General features: G+C 31.7%; 1 protein-coding gene across 2 annotated transcripts; it reads right to left on the reverse strand.

Annotated features, from left to right (window-relative positions):
- On the reverse strand, positions 1–20,738 carry LOC134715977 (FHF complex subunit HOOK interacting protein 2A-like). 2 transcript variants are annotated; one of them, XM_063578594.1, is made up of 17 exons: positions 20,605–20,738; positions 19,356–19,434; positions 18,857–19,026; positions 18,150–18,254; positions 16,573–16,695; positions 15,980–16,075; positions 15,176–15,369; positions 14,520–14,791; positions 11,428–11,537; positions 6,246–6,414; positions 5,506–5,605; positions 4,974–5,064; positions 4,087–4,227; positions 3,442–3,582; positions 2,765–2,868; positions 2,185–2,211; positions 1–539 (listed from the first exon to the last, which is right to left on the reverse strand). In XM_063578594.1, the coding sequence occupies exons 1-17, from the start codon at positions 20,659–20,661 to the stop codon at positions 431–433; spliced, it is 2,088 nt and encodes a 695-aa protein (XP_063434664.1). In that variant the 5' UTR covers positions 20,662–20,738; the 3' UTR covers positions 1–430. The 2 variants fall into 2 exon arrangements, with proteins under 2 accessions (XP_063434664.1, XP_063434665.1); XM_063578595.1 differs by lacking the exon at positions 2,185–2,211.
- Positions 20,739–22,524: the final 1,786 nt, after the last annotated feature.

Consider the following 22,524-nt stretch of genomic DNA (forward strand, 5'->3'; position numbering starts at 1 on the left):
CTTAATATACAATGTGATATTATATGAAATCAAAAAATAAATAGAAGTGTAACAACATCACAAATGCCTGTGTCTTAGAAATGGCAGAAAGACTATGAATTTTGAGAAACGTAGGTTGTTTAGAATAAGGCATGAACTACTCTGTATCCTAAACTACAGAACTTTAAAATATCTTACACAGGCATATCTATAAAAGTCAGCACATATACAACTGTTTTGTTATTGAAGGACAGAAGTTTGAAAATGGGTTACAGTAAATGCCCTAGCTACTGAGTGAGTGGGCATTCACATTGTTTAGTTTCTCTTTAACTTTTCATACAAAACAGATAACAATCAACAATTCACTGGTTTTCAAGCATGATTCATAACAATAAATTTTCAACAACTTCTTGCATTGAAATCTAAATATAAAATGATAGGTTTATTGTGCTCAAGATCTCGACATGACAGCATGGTGTTGTACAAAAACAATGGCAGCCATTTCTTTACAAAATTCTTCAAATACAATAATAGCCTCTAATCTGCTCTGACCTTCCAGCCTAGAAAGTATAAAATATATATGTTTAAAATTTAACATTGTAAAAACTGATTAAATATTTGTACATGTTTCAAATGTCAATACTGATATTATTTTTTTCTTCAACATTTTTTATTGCAAATATTGCACAAAAGCCAAAATATTTTTTTCATTTTCTGCAGTTTTAAATCTCATTTTTATAGTAGTAGGTATCTCAATAAAGTTTCTGATATTTTGTATATTTTCCTTTAAAAGTTTATTGATATATAACCATCTAATATTTTAATGTGCATATTGTTATGCGTTTACTTTTCTACATTGGCTAGAGGTATAGGGGGAGGGTTGAGATCTCACAAACATGTTTAACCCCACCACAATTTTGCGCCTGTCCCAAGTCAGGAGCCTCTGGCCTTTGTTAGTCTTGTATTATTTTAATTTTAGTTTCTTGTGTACAATTTGGAAGTTAGTATGGCGTTCATTATCACTGAACTAGTATATATTTGTTTAGGGGCCAGCTGAAGGACGCCTCCAGGTGCGGGAATTTCTCCCTACATTGAAGACCTGTTGGTGACCATCTGCTGTTGTTTTTTTCTATGGACGGGTTGTTGTCTTTGACACATTCCCCATTTCCATTCTCAATTTTATTTTATCTACTGTTACATCAACTGGAGATATATTATGCATGTCAAGTTATTTTGGAAACAATGTCTCGTGCAAAGGTGAAATAAGGGAAACAAGCATAAAAACTGATTTAACTCAACAAAATTGATTATTATTCAGTTAAAATATTTACTATATAATACACCTGAGTATATTTTGTAACATAATTTTTTTTAAATGAGAACATGCATTGACAGAAATATCACTGAAACCAAGCACTATAAAAAGTAGCATGCAATAATACTTGTGCACAGCTCCATCCTGCATAGCAGAACATATTCATACTCACATAATTATAAACAAAAGTATAGAGGAGATTTGGTGAAAACAATGACATAATCGTCATATTTTGAGACCCTCAAATGGCTATCTTGAGCAGAATGTTTCTAAAACAATTGAGAATGGTCTATAATGAATATTCAAATACGTAAAAAAAAAAATGGATGACAAAATTTTGTTAAACAAAACTATCATGGAAGGTGCACAACATCAAAAGGTGCAAACATTTCTGTGAAGTTTCAAGGATCTAAGTTGAAAAGTGCAGATGGAGTTGATTTCATAAAATTGGTACTTGGAAAATTTTGCTGGAAAATTCTGTTAAGCACAATATCAAAATGATGGCTTCAATGCTTAACACAAATTTTCTACCTTCAATCATGCAAGTATCCCATATGGTCATAATTCAGAAGGGAGACAACTTTACTGTTTGTGCAGTAGCTAAAAGGAGATACTAAGCCAGGCATCAGATTATTTTAACCCTTGCAAGTATACTTAAAGGGAAAGTGAAGAAGGGAGACAACTGTACTATTAAGTCTGGTATCTTTGATATTTTTTTCCTGAAGCAAGATTATCATATGGCATAGTGCAGAAGGGAGACAAATGTACTGTTTGTACAGTAGATAAAGGGAGATAATAAGCCTGGTATATGATTTTGTTTACTCATGCAAGTATCCCATAATGCACAGTGAAGAAGGGAGACAACTGTTTGTGTTGGAGATAACACTTACCTGTTTTCATGCACATTCTGTCTCAAACTGTTATACATAAATGCAGTATAGTAAAATATTACAACTTATTTTCTGATATTCATGCTTTATCAACAATCTTGTCAAAATGCAATCAACTCTGACATGCAAAGTTTAACTTATCAATGAAAGGAAAAAAGAAGTCTGAACATGCCTAAACTTGGTTATCATGCAATTATTCAACTAAACAAATTCCACAAGGGAAATCAATGAAATGAACACTATCTAAATTTACAATAAAACAAAGTTTCAAATTCTTAAGTCTCTCATTGTTCAAAGGAAGAGGTGCAATAAGGGTCATATTTGGCTTAAACAATCCAAAGTATTATAAAATTATTAGACATTTGAGTTAAAATGATTTAAAGGTATTTGCCAAGCTTAATCAATTACTGTAACTGCTTTCAAATGTTTTGAACTTTAATCAAAATTGTTAAAAAGATAATTGAAAATTTACAAAAAAATAAGAAAAATAATGCAATTATTGCACCTAATCTTTTACTTATATATTTTTATTCAAAGTAAATTAATTGAGAACAACTTTGTGTGAATGATATGCAAGTACCTGGTAATTGTAGGCATAACTCCCAACAAACTCTTTCTGGCTATCACCAGTTTTTTGCCCAATTCTGGATCACTGCCTAGTTGGGTTTTTATTTCATTAGCAACCTGTTAAATATAATATCAAGAAAGTCATTTTAATAACAAGAATGTGTCCCCAGTACACGGATGCCCAATCCCCACTATCATTTTCTACGTTCAGTGGACTGTGGAAATGGGAGAAAATCTCTACTTTGGCATTAAAATTAGAAAGATCATATCATAGGGAACATGTGTACAAAGTTTCAAGTTGATTGGTCTTCCAACCGACCAAGCGAAAACAGACAGACAAACAAATGAACAGACGGACTAACAGACCAGAAAACATAATGCCTATAAATGGGGCATAAAAATCTTGGACAAACATGTCTCAAGACTTCATTGATTTTCCTGGATACTAATATTCAATGGGGGGGTGGGGGCTGGGGTAGGACATTTTTCATGACATCAGGATCAGTTATTTTTAGCTCGGGATTTTGGGTCAAATACAGTGAATATATACCTCTATAAAGTTTTTCCCAATTTGATTGATTGATTGATTGTTGGTTGCTTTACGCCGCATTAGCACAAAAAGGCTATATCGTGGCGATTTTCCCCATTTGAAAGTACAGGTAATCAATGGTTTAATGGCACATTCCTTACCTTTTGTAGTACATTAAATAGAGATTTAGCATTATCTTTAAGACATAGGTATGGATCCATAAAGAACTCCTGTAGGTTTGGATGTGGTATAGAGGCTAGCTTGGCTATCACTGATGTCAGCTGTAGATTTACAGTGTAACTCTGAAAATAATTAACAGAAAGAAAAAATAAAAATCTGAACAAAATTGTGATGCAAAAAATATTTATTTATGAATTTGTTCAATTTGCACTGAGTGTCATAATTTGTCTAGGTTCTACTCAGAATTTGGCAACTATCTATTTTTCATATTTTTCAGAAGATTTCATGCACAACATGGATGTATTTTGGTTTGCAATTTCTATGGTTATTAAATTATTTGTTGAGTAGCAATTGAAAGAATTAAAAGGGAAAAGTTCACTCCAGAATATTTTCATAAATAATATTCCCCCTGGTTTGATGACATCATATCTCTTCCATAACTTTCTTTCATGTATTGAAGATCTAGAGAAATTAATTTTTTACTATTCTGAATATAAAATTTATATTGGCATGATTTTTTTAATCAAGAAAATCATATATATATATCTCTTTGCAAACAGTAAGTTGGTTTATGCACATAGTATAAAATCAGAACAGCGTGTATAACCATTCTAAATCCCACTAACCTGGTCTAACAGTCTGGAAAGTTTATCTAGTATCATCCTAAGGAATGATCCCTCGTAGAATGTGGTCATGTGATAAACTTCTGATGTCACTGGTTCTTTAGGCCATGACCAAGGATGGCACATCTCACACATATCACTGTACTGTAATACAGAAAAGCATTTATAACATCTGTGCATTGGAAAAGAAGAATAAACATAAATTTAAGGTTTCAGTTTTTTTACATGATATTGAATGATTTTTTTAAAGTTTTATTTCTCCTGAAATTGATAATAAGAGGTGTAAGAAAACAAATTTTCCAAATAGAACTTTTTACTAATTAAACATCTAATGCATGCTAGGTATCAATTTCAAATGGTTAACAATGTAAATGCAATCAATGCATCAATGGTCCATTTTTTAAGTACAAACAATGAAATTAACTATAGTCCTATAGATTTTGGAAGGTAAATTGAAGTTTTTATTTTTAAAGTTTTGAATATCCCTTCAAGGCAATTGCAGATTTGTTTTAATTTTCAATATAAATCAACACTATCCTTAAAAAAATTGTGACCTACAGTGAAGGTTCATTTAAACAAATTTCATTAGCTGGATATTAACAATACAAACAGGAATCATTTCGATTGTACTAAAAATATGCAGACGAAAAAGCTATCTCCTCAAAGCGGAACAAGGCATTTAATTATCAAAAAGACATTGTAATCAGTACAAGAAAATCATGCATTAAACACCACTGGTTTTAATAGTTATTTAAGATTTAAGTTATGTAAGTCCATGTTTTATTTTGACAGGGTCACTAAGAAGACAGTTATGATGCATTATTGATATTAAACAGAACATGATAAATACAGACTTTATAAACTTTGAAAAAAAATCTTTAAATGAGCACCTGTTTGTGGGCATCTTTAAGGTACATGTCATACCCACTATCAGCTGTTTGGTAACTGGATTTCAGATCTTCTGGTAGTAATGAAAAATAACTGAAATTAAATAAGTATGATAAATAAGTATGCTCAATTATTCTGGTCAAAGACAATTATTTTCAGTGGTAGGTACAAACTGAACACAATCTAGTAAATCGAAGTCCTCATGACAAACTATATCAAATATATAAATACTACAAAGTAACAACTGGTGAAAGAACTGAATGCCATCCAATATTTCAATGAAAGTAACATATATTCCTTTTCTTTTCCTAAACTTTGCCTGTAGCAATAGGCATGTAATTTCACTATACTTATAGCTGGTTATTCATTAAGAAGAAACAAGCTACTTTTTTTCTGTTAGCAAATTGGATAGGAACCACCCCCTCACTAAAACATACAATATGCACAATAGAATTCTGTAGAAAATGATTGCCTTGTTTAATCTAGTTCATTTACCAAAATAATCCATTCTTTTTTTTTTAGTACAAAACTTACCTATTGACAATTTTATGCACCTCTATCCGGTTCCTGCTGGTTGAGGGCACAGGACTGGAGCATGTTGATGAGAGTGGTGAGGACTTTTCAGATGGTGAATCTAAAATTATAAAAAAAAGTTTATCATAGTCAAAAAGAAATTTTAAGGACAATCACTAACATCTAAAGAATATATGTTTTTTTTGCAACTGTTCACTTCCAAGTAGTAGTTAGCATTTGCTGTCTTTTATTAGAAAAGTTTTCTTACAGAGAAGAACTGATGTATAATTACTGTAAATTCAGAAATTATTGTGAGGATTTTACTCATGCAAATAACTAATCTCGCATTTGTGTTCATTCTTCAAATATCTCAATAATAAATGCATGCCATCATTTCTAGGTTTATAGAAGAAGTCTTCCAGCTGTTTTGATTTGAAAAAAGAATAACTTTTAAATGGACTGATGGATTCTCAACCGTATTCAAAAGGAGAACATTATGAAATTATATGAATATTAATCCTGAAGTACCTTTTGAATCAGCCACTACACAAGGTATTATTATCATAAGGAATATATGATACTTCCACTTATCACTAAAATCTGACCAGTCTTGGATTTTATACCTAAATGTTCAGCTAGAAAGTAAAAAATAACTACTTTTTAATTGATATTGTAAGGCTGCTTAGAGACAAAATCATTACCACCAAAGGTTACAAGTATGTAAATTGCCATCACTGCTTACCTCCCTTTAATTAACATACCTGAAGACTGAGATTCTTCTTTGGTTCTGGAATCCCCCACCTTGACCATTACAGTATCTTCTGTGTAATAATCTCGACCAATCAGATTCCTCAGCACCAGGTTATAAATAATAAATTCATTGTCTTTTTGTAACAGCATATCAAATAGCTTCAGACTGGCTAAACTTAACTGAAATATACAACAAATTATAAAATGGATTTTCTGATTAAAAAATCTTCAGGCAAATACATATTATAGAGATTCCATAAAATGTAAAAAGATGTAAATTATGACATCTTAAGCTGATTCGACATGACAAAAAAATAGCTTTGGAATGTGTAACAATCTGACTTATTTAATACATTTTAGAAACAAGTGATATAATCAGGCCAAGGAAAATTAATTGTTGGTTTCTCCTAACATGGGAAAATTTTAAAGACCCGGCAGTCAGGCTTTTTTTTTTTTTTTCTTACCATGCATAATTTTATATCTATATGTTTTGTTTCTATAGTGGAACTATAAACTTGCATATTTTCAATACTGTACTTTGTCTCTGCATTTAAAAAAAAAAAAATATTTATTTATTTTTTAATTTTAATTTTTTTTGCAATAAAATTTAATGACCCGGCGGTTAAAAAATGACCCGGTCGGGTTAGGGGAAACCATCAATTATTTTTCCATGGCCTCATTTTACTTTTATCACAATGCAATTTGATTTGAAAAGAAAAACAATGTGCTAATGTCTATTGGCTTTCCTTGTTTTCTTTGAACATCATTAATGGTACCACAAATCTACCAGTATGTCATGTATGTACCTCATAGCAAAAATAAACAGAAAAAATACCATTGATCAGAACCAAACAAAATAGTAATAAAAAAATAGTAACTGTTTTTATGGAGGTTATTTTTATCTATATTTTATGAACAGGTTTGGAAAGAGTTCAAGTCTCTTTGTCATTTGCAAAGTTAGAATGTCTTTGTAATTTTGGTCAGTCAACTTTATCAGTAATGTTGTGGTAAAACGAAAATCTATTCAAGATGGACATTGATACCTTAAATATGACTGCCAATTTTGCAGACATAAATCTGCAGTCATATAAAAGCTTTTAGATCTAGTTTTGTTTTCATAACTTTCCTCAACAAGAATGTGTCCCCAGGACACAGATGCCCCATCCACACTATCATTTTCTATGCTTAATTGACTGAAAATGGGGGAAAATCTCTAACTTGGCATTCAACTTCATCAAAAACTACCTTGATCAAACTTTAATCTGAAGTGGGACAGACAGACAAACAGATAAATGAACGGACGCACAGACCAGAAAACATAATGCCCATAAATTGGACATAAAAACAGAATTTGCATTAGACATTTAGAAGCTTTTTTTAATGAAAAAAAAAGACACGGCTTAAAGACAAATCCCTCTATTGTTTATGCGCACATACCAGCGCAACAGTACTATGCCGTCAGCGTTTTATGACGTCGTGGTTTCCGCAATCTCGAAACGTTAATGAGAGTTATTCCTCTTTGAGCCGATGGAGAGAGTGACAAACGTTTTGATAAGTAGATTTTCCGAGAAGAAAATGAAAATTGTTTTTATATAATAAACATGTTCCAGAATTGGATATATAAATTAATTATGTGAATTAAGTGTATCTGAAACAAACAACAAAACATCAAATGATAACATATATGAATTAAAAGAGAGTCAACTATTCAGCAAACTAACAACTGTCAAGAAACAAAACAAAAATATTGATACTCGACAACAAGATGGAGGGTGATAGGACCTTTATCTGGACTCCGGGATCGGATGTTTTCAGCTCGGGATTTCGGGATCCGGGAATCCTTTTTAACTTTACATTATTTAAATTCGGGGACCTCGGGATTTCTTTTGTTTTAAGTCCGGGATTTCGGGATTGGCCAATCACATTATAATATAAAACTAATTTCCATAATTTACTACGTGTATGGATTTATCTGTTCTATAGATACAATCTCTGTGGTAGCCTATAGGTTTTAAATTGTACTTATATTTCCACAAATCATTAAGAAAGTACGAAAATCATCAATCGTTTCATCAAAATTCAATGTATCTATAGAATTAGAAACCTTACGTACCTATATGGAAATGGCAAATTGCACATACGTATTTTGAATATGTAAGGCGATTACATTTTTACACGAATATAATATTCAGAATTCTGATAAGCACCAACAAATCAGTAACCCAACGACGCATACGTGTAAAATAAAGTCCATATAGAGAAGTTAACATGTAAGCTTCTAACATTGTAGGTTTTTGTATTTGACCACTCCCGAGTATGATCCGATTTGCCAAATTTTATATTTATGTACTAGGTGCGCAATTTTTATATAAAAAAACAACATAATCCTGCCTGTGTTTAAAAGTTGTCGGAATGAAGAATTAAAGAGGAATGCATATGAAACAAGATTGTATCCTAAGTACACGGATGCCCAACTCACACTATCATTTTCCATGTTCAATGGACAGTGATATTGGGTAAAATAATCTAATTTGGCATTAAAATTAGAAAGATCATGTCATAAGCAACATGTTTACTAAGTTTCAAGTTGATTGGACTTCAGCTTCATCAAAAAATTACCTTGACCAAAAACTTTAACCTGAAACTTACACTTACATTTTCTAAGTTCAGTGGACCTTGAAATTTGGTCTTAAGATTAAAAAGATCATATCATAAGCAACAAGAACTTCAAAAACTACCTTGACCAAACACTCAGTTAACCTGAAGCGGGACAGACGGACGGACGGACCAGAAAACATAATGCCCCTCTTCTAGTCTATCGTAGGTGGGGTATACAAAATCAATAGTTGATTTGAGAAAAAAAAAAGTCAGACTAGGTTCCATTCATAATCACGACTATTATAACAACTGTATGAGTATACTTAGACTGAGTTTCTAGCAACATGACGGAATATTTTGATATGAAAGATGCCTATGGATCAATTATCAAAACAGTAGTATGTTAAATAGACCCCGTTAACACTTGCACGAAATTGAATCGATCTTTTAAGAGCATCTCTCATTTACGATCTTTTTAGAACTTGTGATTTTAAATTTAGTATACATTGCAATCCTAAAACAATCGGTCATTTCGTTAAAAAACACTCGTAATAAATACATGTAGAATAAGGAAATATTTGGTTCATTAGATGTGCTTCTGCATTTCTTAATTATCTTTTTGATTAATATGTCATAAATCCTTTTAAAAACAAAAAAATGTCAGAATAATTTTACTTAAACGGTCATTTTGTTTGAAAATAATAATAAAAAAAAAATATAAATAAATACAATTGAAAAGATAGTTTTTAAAATGTGCACCGATTAACACACGTATATTTAGCGAATACGGAACAAATAAGTAACGGTATCAGTCGAGCACTGAAACGGGTCCTTTCAAGGTCCGGAGCTTGTAATTAAGTAGTTGTCGTTAAAGTGTTACATATTTGTTTTTCATTTATTCATTTTTTGTTCATAAATTAACCCGTTATTTTCTCGTTTAAATTGTTTTTCATTTGTCATTTCTGGACCTTTTATAGCTTTGTATGCATTATGAGATTTGCTCATTGTTGAAGGCCGTACGGTGACCTATTATAAATAGTTCCTGTGTCAATTGGTCTCTTGTGGAAATTTGTTTTATTTGCTGTCATATCTTTATCTTTCAGAAAAATGACGCAAAAACACGACGTATACATTTTTTTTTATCTTCATGTTCTCAAATCATTTGAGTATATACGGATGAAACTCTGAAATCAGTTACTTATAAGAATATATTAAACTGACCATGGGCAGATTTATTTTCATATCTACATAAAAGATTTTGAATTGTAAATCGATTTATCTAAGCAGTTAAACTTAAACAAAGATCAGGGTTACGATCAATATCGTAGCGGGTACATAGGGCTACGTAGATTTATGACTATTGAACATGTAGCTAGCCTAGCTGCTACATAGATATTGATTGCAGCTAGCTTAGCTACTCGTTCATAAGATCAAAATCTATGTAGAACTTCGTAGCCGGTAAGATATTGAACGGAACCCGGTTCATAAAAAAATCAATCTTTTTAAAACTACATTTGGAAGTTGTATTTTTAAGTCCGATCTTTCCGAGTAATATTTGCAATATCGGCTCCTCGATCTTTATTGTTAGGGGTCTTAGATATCTATTGATTTTAAGTTATTATCATCAAATTAAAAAGAAACAACATTCTTAACCGCGAAATTAGAATTCATGATATCGAAAGCAAAGGTCTGTCTTGTCTTTCAGATATACTTTGACTGAACTATGAAATGATATACCAAATGTATTCACTATTTTAAGAAGAATTTCTGTTCAACACATAAGCACTATAAATAACTTGAATAGAAATGGTGTTCATAGAAGCATAATCCACTCGCGTGTACATTTGTTCAACGCATTGTTTTCCAATTACCGCATTTATATTTTGTGTCTGTGAAACTGACTGAAAACTAAGTACTATCACGTGTAAATTAATATGCATTAATAGTAGTTGAAAACAAACAAACAACATAACAAAAAATAACGAGAACTGTTGTGTTGTCTGTAATTTGTATAGGAATAACGCCAAAAACCGGCGTAACGGCTTTTGTCGTTATTTTAGAATTGGCGCAATGTATTCCCGCCATTTCAAAATGTTAACACTTTTGTAGAAATATCTCTTTTTCCATTCCGGTGACCCCATCGTTTTATTTCATGATTTTATCTAAAAATAAACAACACGTATTCTGTTGAATACTCATCGAGAAATTATTGGTCATTTTTTTTTAAACATCATTCTTTTATAGTTATTTCACAATAAATAAAGGCGGGAAAATTATTATAGCAACTTATCGCTATTATTTTCACCTCAGAAATTGGTAATATTATTAAAATAGTTTGTATTAACAACTTGGTTAATAGAACAAAAAAGTTTTATGGGAAACCAACTTAAAAAAAAATATTACACTGCTATTGACTAGAGGTCCCGATTTCCAAATTCCATGAAAAAGACGGCGTTCTAAATCGAAAACGAGGTTGGTGACCCCATTTTTTTATTTGCTTATTTTGAAGCTTTTACCTAACCTTAAGTAAATATAAAATATAAAGAAGATATTATTGGTAGATCTGAATAGAAGGATTTGTCTTTAAAAGCTCACCTCTTCTGAAAGATGATCACATCTGTCTATCAAACGCCTTCTCACTCTCCATTTATCTGTTCCTTCTACTTCTGGAAGCATGTCATCTCCCAAAATAAATTTACAAAACTCTACAAATAAAATAAGTTATCAGTTCTTACATATTATAATCTAAATACGCGACACCACACAGGTGCTTTAACATTTTAGAGTGTAAAAATTTATTTTGTTAATGAATTAAATTTTCAAGGAGTTTTCTCGTTGAATGATATATTAGATAGACTATAAATGATAAAAACATATTTTTTTAATACAAGACATGATTTAAAATCTTCTGGTCTGACAATTTTTCAAAACAAACATTTCTATCTACAATTTTTTTTAACAAATTATATAGGGCATAGTTAAACAAATCATCTACAGATTTGTATGCAGAATACATTAGAACCTCAAAATATAAAGAAAGTATAATGAAAATTCAATTTTTCATCAATCCACAAAAAAATTGGTACCTTTTTAAATCAAAGCACCAAAGGCGCTGTAGGCAGTTAAGTAAAAAAAGCAGAGGCAAACTTGGCAGAAGTTAAGACGAATATTGTTGAAAAATTGGTGAAAATATTATCTCGGCTATTTCTCAAGTATTGAATAATGTTTGTACCCTAAAATTTTCACTTTCCAATCCCGCCACTTTCAAAAGTTATGTCAAATTATTTATTTTAACATTTTTATTAGTTTTTATTGTTTTACATGTGTAATTTCTGGCCTTTTAAAGCTTACTATGCATTATACATGTAGGTTTTGCTAATAGTTACAAGCTGCATGGAGCAATATACAACTGCTTACCAAATACCATTGACTTTTCATAAGTTGTCCTTTTTGAACAAACCTTTGGTTTTCTAGTTTGAATGGTTTTACACTAGTAATTTCTGGGCCCTTTATAGCTTGTTGTTGGTGTGAGCCAAGAAATTAAAAGTGATAAAGTTTATCCAACTGCACACCAAATATCGTTGACCATTCACTAGTGGTTTCTCAATAACTGACCTAATCAAAAACTAATACATGTAAGTCAATAGACCATAACAAAGTGGGTGGGCTAAATATTCTGGTAATGAGATATACCTACATTATTTATGTATGTTCCTGTCCCAAGTCAGGAGCCTGTAATTCATTAGCTGTCGTTTGTTTATGTGTTACATACAGTTGAAAGGGTGTATAGTCCGCGGTTTTTTACCCTGGGAATGAAATTGATGGAAGGGGTGCGGACTATGCAGTACTATAGGATTTCATGACATTTTTTTTCCAGAGCTGGGATACGATGTTGAACGAGGTTTGGCCAAGTAAACAGAAACATCATGTGTTGTCAATGTTATAATGTATTCTTGAGAACTCTTTGTATTATTTAGAAATAAAAGTATTCTTGACTTCTCTTTGTTATTATTTTTAAATAAAATAAACAATCTAACAGTGTTGACTTAGTAATTTGCATAAAAATCAGCCTTTGATCGAATGTTCGCTTTGTTTCGGATTTGGTAAAATTTGTGTCATTGCATCTTTTAAACAGTGTACATGAATCCTGAATATCAATAAAAGATGAACCCTTCAATGGTAAAACCATTATAGTCAAGATAAAACCTAGTGAAATCTTCCCAAGATCGATTTCATTTAATGTTATTCACGTGTGTACAGTACAAGTAAACCACTATGCGCCATTTTTAATAAGTGTAATTAAAGTATCAATATTTTCGTATTCCGACTTTGTGTTTAACTCTTAACTTATCGACTTAAATATATCAAGACCTAACATTTTTTAATTGTAAATTGTAACCATTAATACTGAAAGTGTAAACCTGAAAGAAGTGGAATTTTGTATACAAAACTATATTTCCAGGTGAAAGGTCACATTGTACAGGTGTATCGTCTTACATGAATGAGTTTACAGGTTTGTGTGTAAAGCAATTAATTAACCATGGCAACTTTAGATTTTTGTCTAAGTTCAGTATTTTTGTGATTTTACTTTTAACTAAAACACGATAAAGGAAACCATCTTGAAATGACCTTAATTAACATCGACAAAATATATAAATACGTATTCAAATGAGGTCCCGATTGACATTGGAATGGCCCTGATCGAGTATAATGTTTGGGGGTTTACACGATACATAGCAAGTACGGAGAGACACGATGACGATTAATAACATCAGCTTGCTTTAAATAATTAAATAAAATACATATCTTCATACAATGTAGAAATAAAATCAAGTATTCTTACAAATTCAAGACTTATACAGAGAGGAAGTAAGACAATGCTTTTAAATATTTACCTTTAGTAGGATGAAATCCATCAAATTCAACGGCGTAATAGCCGCAAAATAATATCCATGCCCCATTCATGCCATTTGGCAAATTTTAATGCCTTCATTACAAACATTTTTGGCGATGAAATTATTCTTACGATAGTTCACTTACATTTTCATCAAAAGCACAGAATATAAAAAGCTATGCTTAACTTTTTAATTAGCACTTTTTCAAATGGGGAACATCAATTGTTTTGGGAAAATCAACGATCATTTAAGGTAATCTTCCTTATATTTATTGTTTTTTATAACAAAAAGTGTGAAAATGTCTAATTAGTTATAAAGAATCTACCAGACCTGCCAGATCAGAGCAATGGCACTTTTTCAAAAATTCCCAGGGGGGAACCCAAATCCAGGGTGCTCGTATAAGGCAGCTTAACTGCCTAAAAAACAAATAAATCCAGAGTATACACTATGGTGACATTTTAAAAAGCAATCTGTTCTAAACATTTAACCCAATAGAAATATGCAAACCACAAGAAGTCACATTTATATTCAGTGGTTGTCATTTGTTGATGTGGTTCATAAGTGTTTCTTGTTTGATATATGTATATTAGCCCTTTGTTTTTTTTTCAGTCTGAATGGTTTTACACTAGTCATTCTTTGGGCCCTTGATAGCTTGCTGTTTGTTATAAACCAAGGCTCTGTGTTGAAGACCCTACTGTGAACTATGGTTTACTTTTACAAATTGTGACTTGATTGGCGAGTTCCCTCATTGGCACTCATACCGCATCTTCCTATATTAATTTTTGTACATACCTGCCAATAAGGGATGTGAACATACTGTCCTGAGACATCTTGTAAGGTAAGCAGTTGCTAGAACAGCTCCAGTTTCTGAGGTCTGAAGCAATGATGGTTCCATTATTACATCTAGGAATGTCTCTCGTATTGATTTTGACAAAGATTTGGCTACATAGGGATTAGCTACACCAATCAGCTGATCACAATAATCTAGCCATGAGAGGAAGGATATCAGATGGCGTTTACCTAAAAATGATTGTTGGTCTTCACTTTCTGTAATGACATCTAACCTGTAAAACAAACATGAATTAATAAGTTACAGTTTATTAAATCTAAACAAGAATATATGTGGACATACCATACCCTGCTTGTTATAAAGTTTTAAGTTGATGCGCATGTTACAAAAACTGAAACCAGTTACAGAACAGACTAATGAAAGCACCCACAATCAGACAAGAAAATTTAATGTCCCTCCCCTATCAAATGAAGGACATCATTTTATAGTTTCCTTCTAAACTATAGCTTTCTTAAAATCGTGCAATTGGCCCATACAAATCATGGATTTGCTATCTATGTTGGCCCATAACAGAATTTACAGTGTCAGCAAAGTAAAAGTGAGATACAATGTACAAGAATTGTATATTTAACATAAATGCAATTATACAAATACCTACCCCCATTTTGCTTCCACCATGTCTAATTCACTTGGATGGACATTTGATGGAAGTTTGAGGTAAGATTCTATCAAACGTTGACTGAGTTGTGTACAAAATTCAGTATCATTTACCATGGTAACAGCAGCATTTTGTTCTGGAAGACTGGCACATAACATCAAACCCTCACACGATTTAACAGCTACTCTACTATCCTATATTTAAACAATTATCATTTTTTATATATCTAATTGGAATTTTTAAAATTTCATTTCTCTATTTCCAAGTTTTTCCTACTTTATAGCCTTTATTATACTGTTGCTGTTCAATCACTTTGTCTTGTACATGTACAAATAAATTCCAGTTTGCTTATTCATAAATTGAAACCATACTAAGGTGTTTCTTTTGTTTTCCTGATAGATTGTTAGTAACTTGAACAACATAATGTTTTCCAGTACTGTTTATGATGTTGCTGTATAAAATCTACTATGAAGTACAGCAGCTGATGTCACGTTTGTGATGGCATGATTTCTTTAATAGTAATATAACAAACAAACGTATACAGCAATTTTGTTGCCTCTTAAGAAGATACTCATTATAAAAATGTTTGAACCAAAACTTCTGTTAAAAACTATATTAAGTTGAAAATAAATTGACAAAACAATGGCAAAAAAAAACCTGAAACACCCTTTCAACATCTACATACCAGATTTATTAAATGGTAAAATACTTAAACAAGAAAATATACTGTTACTCTTGACTGGATGTTGGTTCCTTTCTACTTATTGAGGTTTGACTGTACTATTTAATACAATTTTAACTTACAGCACTGTTAGATAAGGCAAGTAATGATTGAACTAAACTAAAATCACTTTTTGGCACTGGATCAGTACAATCTGGACTTGGTTTGTCTTTTGGCACCTAAAACAAACAATCAAACAATACATCAATAGACGTAGACAAGTCATAATATTCTCCAACAAAACATTTATTTCTGAAAAACTATCGATGATATCCCCAAATGCAAATTGCTTAAGTATTTGTAATTTATGAATGATTTTGAATGAATGCATTATGGGAATGAATTGTAGTCATTATTGAATCTATGACAAGGATTTGATTTGATTTGATAATTGGTGTTTTAATGCCACTTTTCATCACTGCATTTAGGCTATTTCTTGGCGACCAGTTTTTATTGGTGGAGAAAGCCGAAGTGCCCCAAGCACACCACAACCTTCGATAGGAAAACTGACAATCCTAGTCAATTAAGATTGGAGTTGAGTGCACCTGAACAAGCAGGCTTCAAACTCAAATCAGTGTTGACTGGCTAGTGATTACAGTAGTAACTACTTATATTAGACCACTCAGATACTGAAGCCCCTTCTATAACAAGGACACAGACATCTTAATATATTTACCTCAATAAAAAAATTGACTAGATATGGATCTGTTTTAACAATTGCACACACTGTACATAAAAACTGGATTTCTTCTGTCTCTGATGGTCCAGCTTTTACCTCACCACAGGCCTTTATCAATCTCTGGAAAATATATCACAAATAAATCAGGTTAAAAAAATATTGCTTCAGGAATAACTGGATATATTGAAGCGTTAGCGAGGGGTAAAATATCGGCATAAAGGGAAAACTCAGGGTAAAATCTAGATATATTCAAGCCCCCACTAATTATTTCGATTCTAATAGGAAAAATACGGCAATTCTTTTGGATCAAAGCACTCTAGGTGGAGGCAAATATTTGCCGTTCTCATAAATAAACGCACTATTAAATTAACGTAAAAGAACGGAGCAAACTGAATTAGTGACATGTTTTAACTATTTAAAATAAATTATTTAGATAGTTTTGGAAGAATTTAAATTACAATTAACTTATATGTCTAACATGTATAAAAAAAAATACTTATACATGTAACACATTTTAGCATCGTTTGTTTACGTTTCCTTGTTGTGATGGTTTTCGGATTCACAAGCGTGAATTTTCCCGTAAAATGCTAAAATGGCCTTTGTTAGTCTTGTATTATTTTAATTTTAGTTTCTTGTGTACAATTTGGAAATTAGTATGGCGTTCATTATCACTGAACTAGTATATATTTGTTTAGGGGCCAGCTGAAGGACGCTTCCGGGTGCGGAAATTTCTCGCTACATTGAAGACCTGTTGGTGACCTTCTGCTGTTTTTTTTTTTTAATTTTTTATTTGGTCGGGTTGTTGTCTCTATGACACATTCCCCATTTCCATTCTCAATTTTATTATATTCTTACGTCATCGTTCTATGACGTCGGATTCCTCAATCATTAAAAAACATATGACGTGGGGGTACAATGGGAACAGCCCATGAAATTTATTCATATTTTACCACAGGTGTGTACTCAAAGCATTTGAAGGACGTCATGTTAGAATTATAAATATATGACTAGCAGGACTCTCATATTCTCATTGTTAATTTGAAATGAATAAATATAAAAAAGATTATGTGGTATGATTGCCAATGAGACAACTCTCCACAAGAGATGTATATTCTCATTGTTACAAATAAGAGTGCATTATTGAATGACATATGTTATGTTAGAATCTTATTGTAACGAATTGAAATTGCATTGTTATTAAAAGATATAATCTCATGTGAATAATATCTTATTCAACAATTATGTTAAATTAATCTTCAAAGACTAATATTACATGCTGAAAGACAAACTCCATATCCATATTTGGTTGCATCTGCAGACAATATAAAAAAGAAGATGTGGTATGGTTGCCAATGAGATAACTATCCACAAAAGACCAAAATGACACAACCATTGACCCCTAACAATAATATAATTTTGATACGTAATTCATTTAAAAATCTAACATAATCTTCAATGAGCCTTTACTAATGAGAAAATCCTAGATCTGTTAGGGCTCTATTTCTTTCTGATTTTTTACTGCCCAATCATATTTTTTTTATTCTTTTTTATATCATAATCATTTCATAACTTACATGAACAGCTCTGTGTACACTTATGTTTGGTAACAATGGTTGCTTCAATCGAGATAATAATTTAGTGAAGAAAGAAAGTACAAGCTGTTTCATTCCTGGAGGATGCTACAAAAAATACAGACAACAAATTTTTATCAACTATTCAATGTTTAATTACCCTCAAACAAGTATGGTTTCAAATAAAAAAAGACCTAAGGTTATTAAAAAAAAAAAAATCACACTGGCAGCAATTCCTTTCTACACAAACTACAGCTATATGTTGAATGGTCTAAAATCTGAAGACCAGGTAACAGAAAGAGGGACACAGCTCCAATTTGCCACATGCATTATTTAATCCATAAAACTCCTGTGGTATAAACGTGAGGCAGGATAGGCTGTCTTTTTGTAATGTGTGAGGCAGGATTGGCAGTCTTCTAGAAGCATTACATGTTCCAGTCAATTTGTTGTGTGTTAAAATGGGAATGGAAATCAGGTGGGACATGTGAAATTACAATCATTATTATTACAATGATAAGCGTCATACAATGATAAGCGCAATACAGGATTCTAACAAACAAGAAGAGGGATCAAGGATCAGAATCCCCACAAAGAGACCCCTAACAATGTAATCCCTGATAAAAGAAATGACAATAAATATACATGTACATTGGATGCAGCTTCTTAAGATGAGATTATTATTCAAGAATTGTTCAAAAACAATAACTTACATCAGTTCTTCCAAGAGAATATAATGTTTCTAACAACTTATGCTGTAAAAGGTACTCCATACAAGGTCCTGTTCCCCCTCTTTCTATACTAGACTCTTCCTCTTGTAATAAAACAATCATCTGGTCCAAGTGAGAAGATAGACTAGTCTGTTCCACATTTATTCTGTCACCTATGAGATAAATAGTTAAATTTACTGTAACTTTAACAACAAAATCAGTCTACAATGTAGATACATGTACATATGTAGGCAAAGGAAAAGCATGTAAAACTGGTTAAATTAAACCACACCATATTCATGATATTTTTTGCTTGTACAATGTCAGGTTATCTGAATCATTTTAAAAAATTTGTTTGTCATTTATAAATCAACATTTCCAGGATCCAGATATGGATGTTGGTGTAGTCTGATTTACGATTCAATAGTTTGGTGATTTCCTGTTTCCGTACCCATTACAAATAGAACCTTTTGAACATTCACTCCTTTATAAAAAAAATCACCTTTGCTATCCATAAAGAATTCTGTTACAGATTTCCAATGATACATAAATTCTTCCTGCAAAGTAAGTTGAGGCGTTAACTGAAAAAGATAATATTCAGAATACAATTACGCATAGTATTATACAGTAGCACAACAAACATCCAGGAGATTTATTTTGAAGTCACCTAAAGGTTTTCAATAATCATGATGCATGTGATAATTGAACAATCCTAAATAGAGCAATTTAAAAACAGAACAAAGCCTGTACTTGATCTCAATTCCAGATCTTCATAGCACTAGTTTTCCAAAAAATATAGCACCAAAAATGCAAGGCCCCTATACATTCTATTATAAATTCATTAAATATAGCACTGTGGTAGAAAATGCAGGGAACATGTGTGATGTCCAGTAATGACGGAAAAATAGCCATAAGGTGATAAGGTATATAACCTTGCCTGATTGGCTATGCATAAATGTATTAAGGGTGGATCTTTTCACCACAGAACACCACTGCACACCGCCGAACACCCAAAAAAGCATCAAACACCAAGAAAATCAGTGATTTTATACAATAAAACGATAAAATCAATCAAATTACATATAATTTAACAATTGTTTTGATTTTTATGTGCATTATTTTTCTGAAAAAGTCGATAATCAATACTGAAAACCTTCTCCGGATTCATCACTATTTTCCAGATTACATTGTGTTAGTCCAAATAATTATGATGTCTTGAAAGGCTATTATATTTTTTTTTCTTTTGACGCCATACGCCGAGGTTAGGCGTCAAAGAAAAAAAAAATATAATAGCCTTTCAAGACGTCATGTTGATATTTGGTCTCTTAATCTGGGAATATTAAATTTGTAGAATTGATAGCTTAAAATATTATATTTAGGTCACATTTATACATATATATTTATGTTATAACAAAAAAAAGATGTAAAAATTAATTTTTGGGTTGTTCGGTGGTGTTTGGTGGTGAAAAGACCTATCAATGTATTAACATACATATATCCACATGAATATGTGGTTGATTTCATAGATTTTAATGTTTAAGACACCATAAGAAAACCAGCTCTTGTTCAAAACCCTAAATAAGGTGTTGGGGTGTCAGTGCTAAAACTCAATTTTCTGCATCTAAAATAAGCATTGAACATCAGCAGAATTGCATTTTTTTAGGCAACGTAACCTGATCAGCTGATATAATAATAATTTTACAGTAGAGTAGGGTTAATATGATTAATCTACAACGACTCTTTAAACTTACAGCCTCAACTGCTTGATGCAGGATATTGGAAAACTTGCTAAACATCCTTTTCTTCATCTGTGATTTATAAAAGAGTTCATTATTGTCTAGACATCAAGAAGAAGTGTATCAAAAATATCAACATTGTGCGTAGCCAAAACAGGAAGTGAAATGATGACCGGAAATTCCGGATCAAAAGCGGGCCTCTCGTGAATTTATTTCCGGAAATAAGATTTTTATTTCATGTACAACAAAGATCAACAAATGTTGCCTGATTTCCGCATAGCATAACATTTATCACTATTGACTTTATGTAATAACATCCTCATTGAGGCAACTGAACCTGTCGAATAATCCATTTACATGTAGATGCCCAAAATCACACTGTGTTAGATTTTCCCTTTTTTCAACTTCAACTTCAGCATCACTCATCTGCAACCTAAAACGTGTGTAACTTTTTTTTAAATTTATTTTGATCAATTTTCATCCTGTTGTTGTTGTTGTTCATAAAATTATAACATGTGATGTGGCACATATACAATAACTTTTCCCTGGAGTCCGTCTACCATAATACAAAAGTTTCACATAGACTTCAAATAGTTATGTTATTACTATAATACATGTAGTACAAAATAACTTCATTTTGCACATCGCATAAAAAAAAAACCATATCGAAGTATTGACCTTACTGATAACGGTATGCATTATTTGAGTTTTATAAACATCAATTTTGGTCATATACATGTATACAGTTTTCAAGCATAATTTACTTTGGCTGCCTCTCAAGATCCAGACAGCTTTTGTGTCTATGGGTATTCAATATGGCATCATTGGCAACCACAGGCACTTGTCTCAGACAAAAATTTCCTATATGCCTTGATGTTATATTAAGGTAAATATATATAGGGCTGAAAAAAATCTGAGAAAGTGCCTGTGTTGCCGGGCAACTCTTGATTACAAGACAATTTGGATCCTATGTTGCGTCCAAGAGTTTCGTCAAGTTTTTATGTACGAAAGCCATATGATTTACACACATGTAATCATCGGATTTTGACAATATATAAAACGTGCTTATTTTGAAGTCAAAATTGTACACTTATGAAGAGATCTCTATAACAAATTATTTTTAAAGACCAAAATTTAGCCATTCTAAAATTTCGAGTTAAGATAAAGTTGAAATTCATATTTGGCCCAAATAGGTGAACCTTGTCATATCATTGACCATGAAAAAAAATAATGGAGATTGATATATATTTTCTATACAGTTTTCAGAACACTCGCAAAAATGTCTGGATTTCTAACTATTTGTCTATAATTAACATTTTTTTCTTGAAGCCGTAGATAAATCTAGAGTTTGAGAACACACAAATTGTCTGGACATGCTAACCTTTCCGGAGCACCCCAGTTACCACCGGACTTTAGCTGTCTATTTTGTGTGGGTTTTTGTTTTGGCATACTGTTTGTCTTTTGACCGTTTTTCATTTTTTGGCCAGGCAATGTTAATTTGTTTTCGATTTATGAGTTTGAATATCTCTTTGGTATTTTTTTACTCTCTCACGGACACAACAGTTAAGTATAAACATTAATAACAAAACCCCCAAAATTTCGTTTAAATGCCACAACTAATCGTCTCGAAAAGTAAAATACCACGATCGATTTTTTTTTTATATAGGTACACTTCGATTTGGCAGCCGCATAAACACTGGACTCCTATGATGCCAAGACATCGTCATCATTTGAATATCAATAGTAAAACTCAAATAATTCAATTGTCGATTAATATTTTTATACGACTGCTTTAAACATGTACTCTTTCTTGAATGAGATTGTCTAGTTACATGGTCAATATTTCTTTCCCAATCCAACATATGGAATTCTAGTTTCTCCCCTCAAAGGCAGTCTTAATTTTTCGTCTTAATTTCGTTAGACCCATTTTGCCGA

Source organism: Mytilus trossulus, chromosome 4, assembly GCF_036588685.1.
Source record: "Mytilus trossulus isolate FHL-02 chromosome 4, PNRI_Mtr1.1.1.hap1, whole genome shotgun sequence".
NCBI classification, from domain to species: domain Eukaryota; kingdom Metazoa; phylum Mollusca; class Bivalvia; order Mytilida; family Mytilidae; genus Mytilus; species Mytilus trossulus.

Bases quoted from the DNA above. Each gene is read 5' to 3' on its own strand.
- LOC134715977 (XM_063578594.1), bottom strand. From the start codon at position 20,661: ATGAAGAAAAGGATGTTTAGCAAGTTTTCCAATATCCTGCATCAAGCA. The intron at 19,435-20,604 runs GTAAGTTTAAAG...TATCTTTTTCAG, and splicing joins TGCATCAAGCAGTTGAGGCT to TTAACGCCTCAACTTACTTT. The intron at 3,583-4,086 runs GTTAGTGGGATT...AATTATTTTCAG, and splicing joins TTTCCAGACTGTTAGACCAG to AGTTACACTGTAAATCTACA.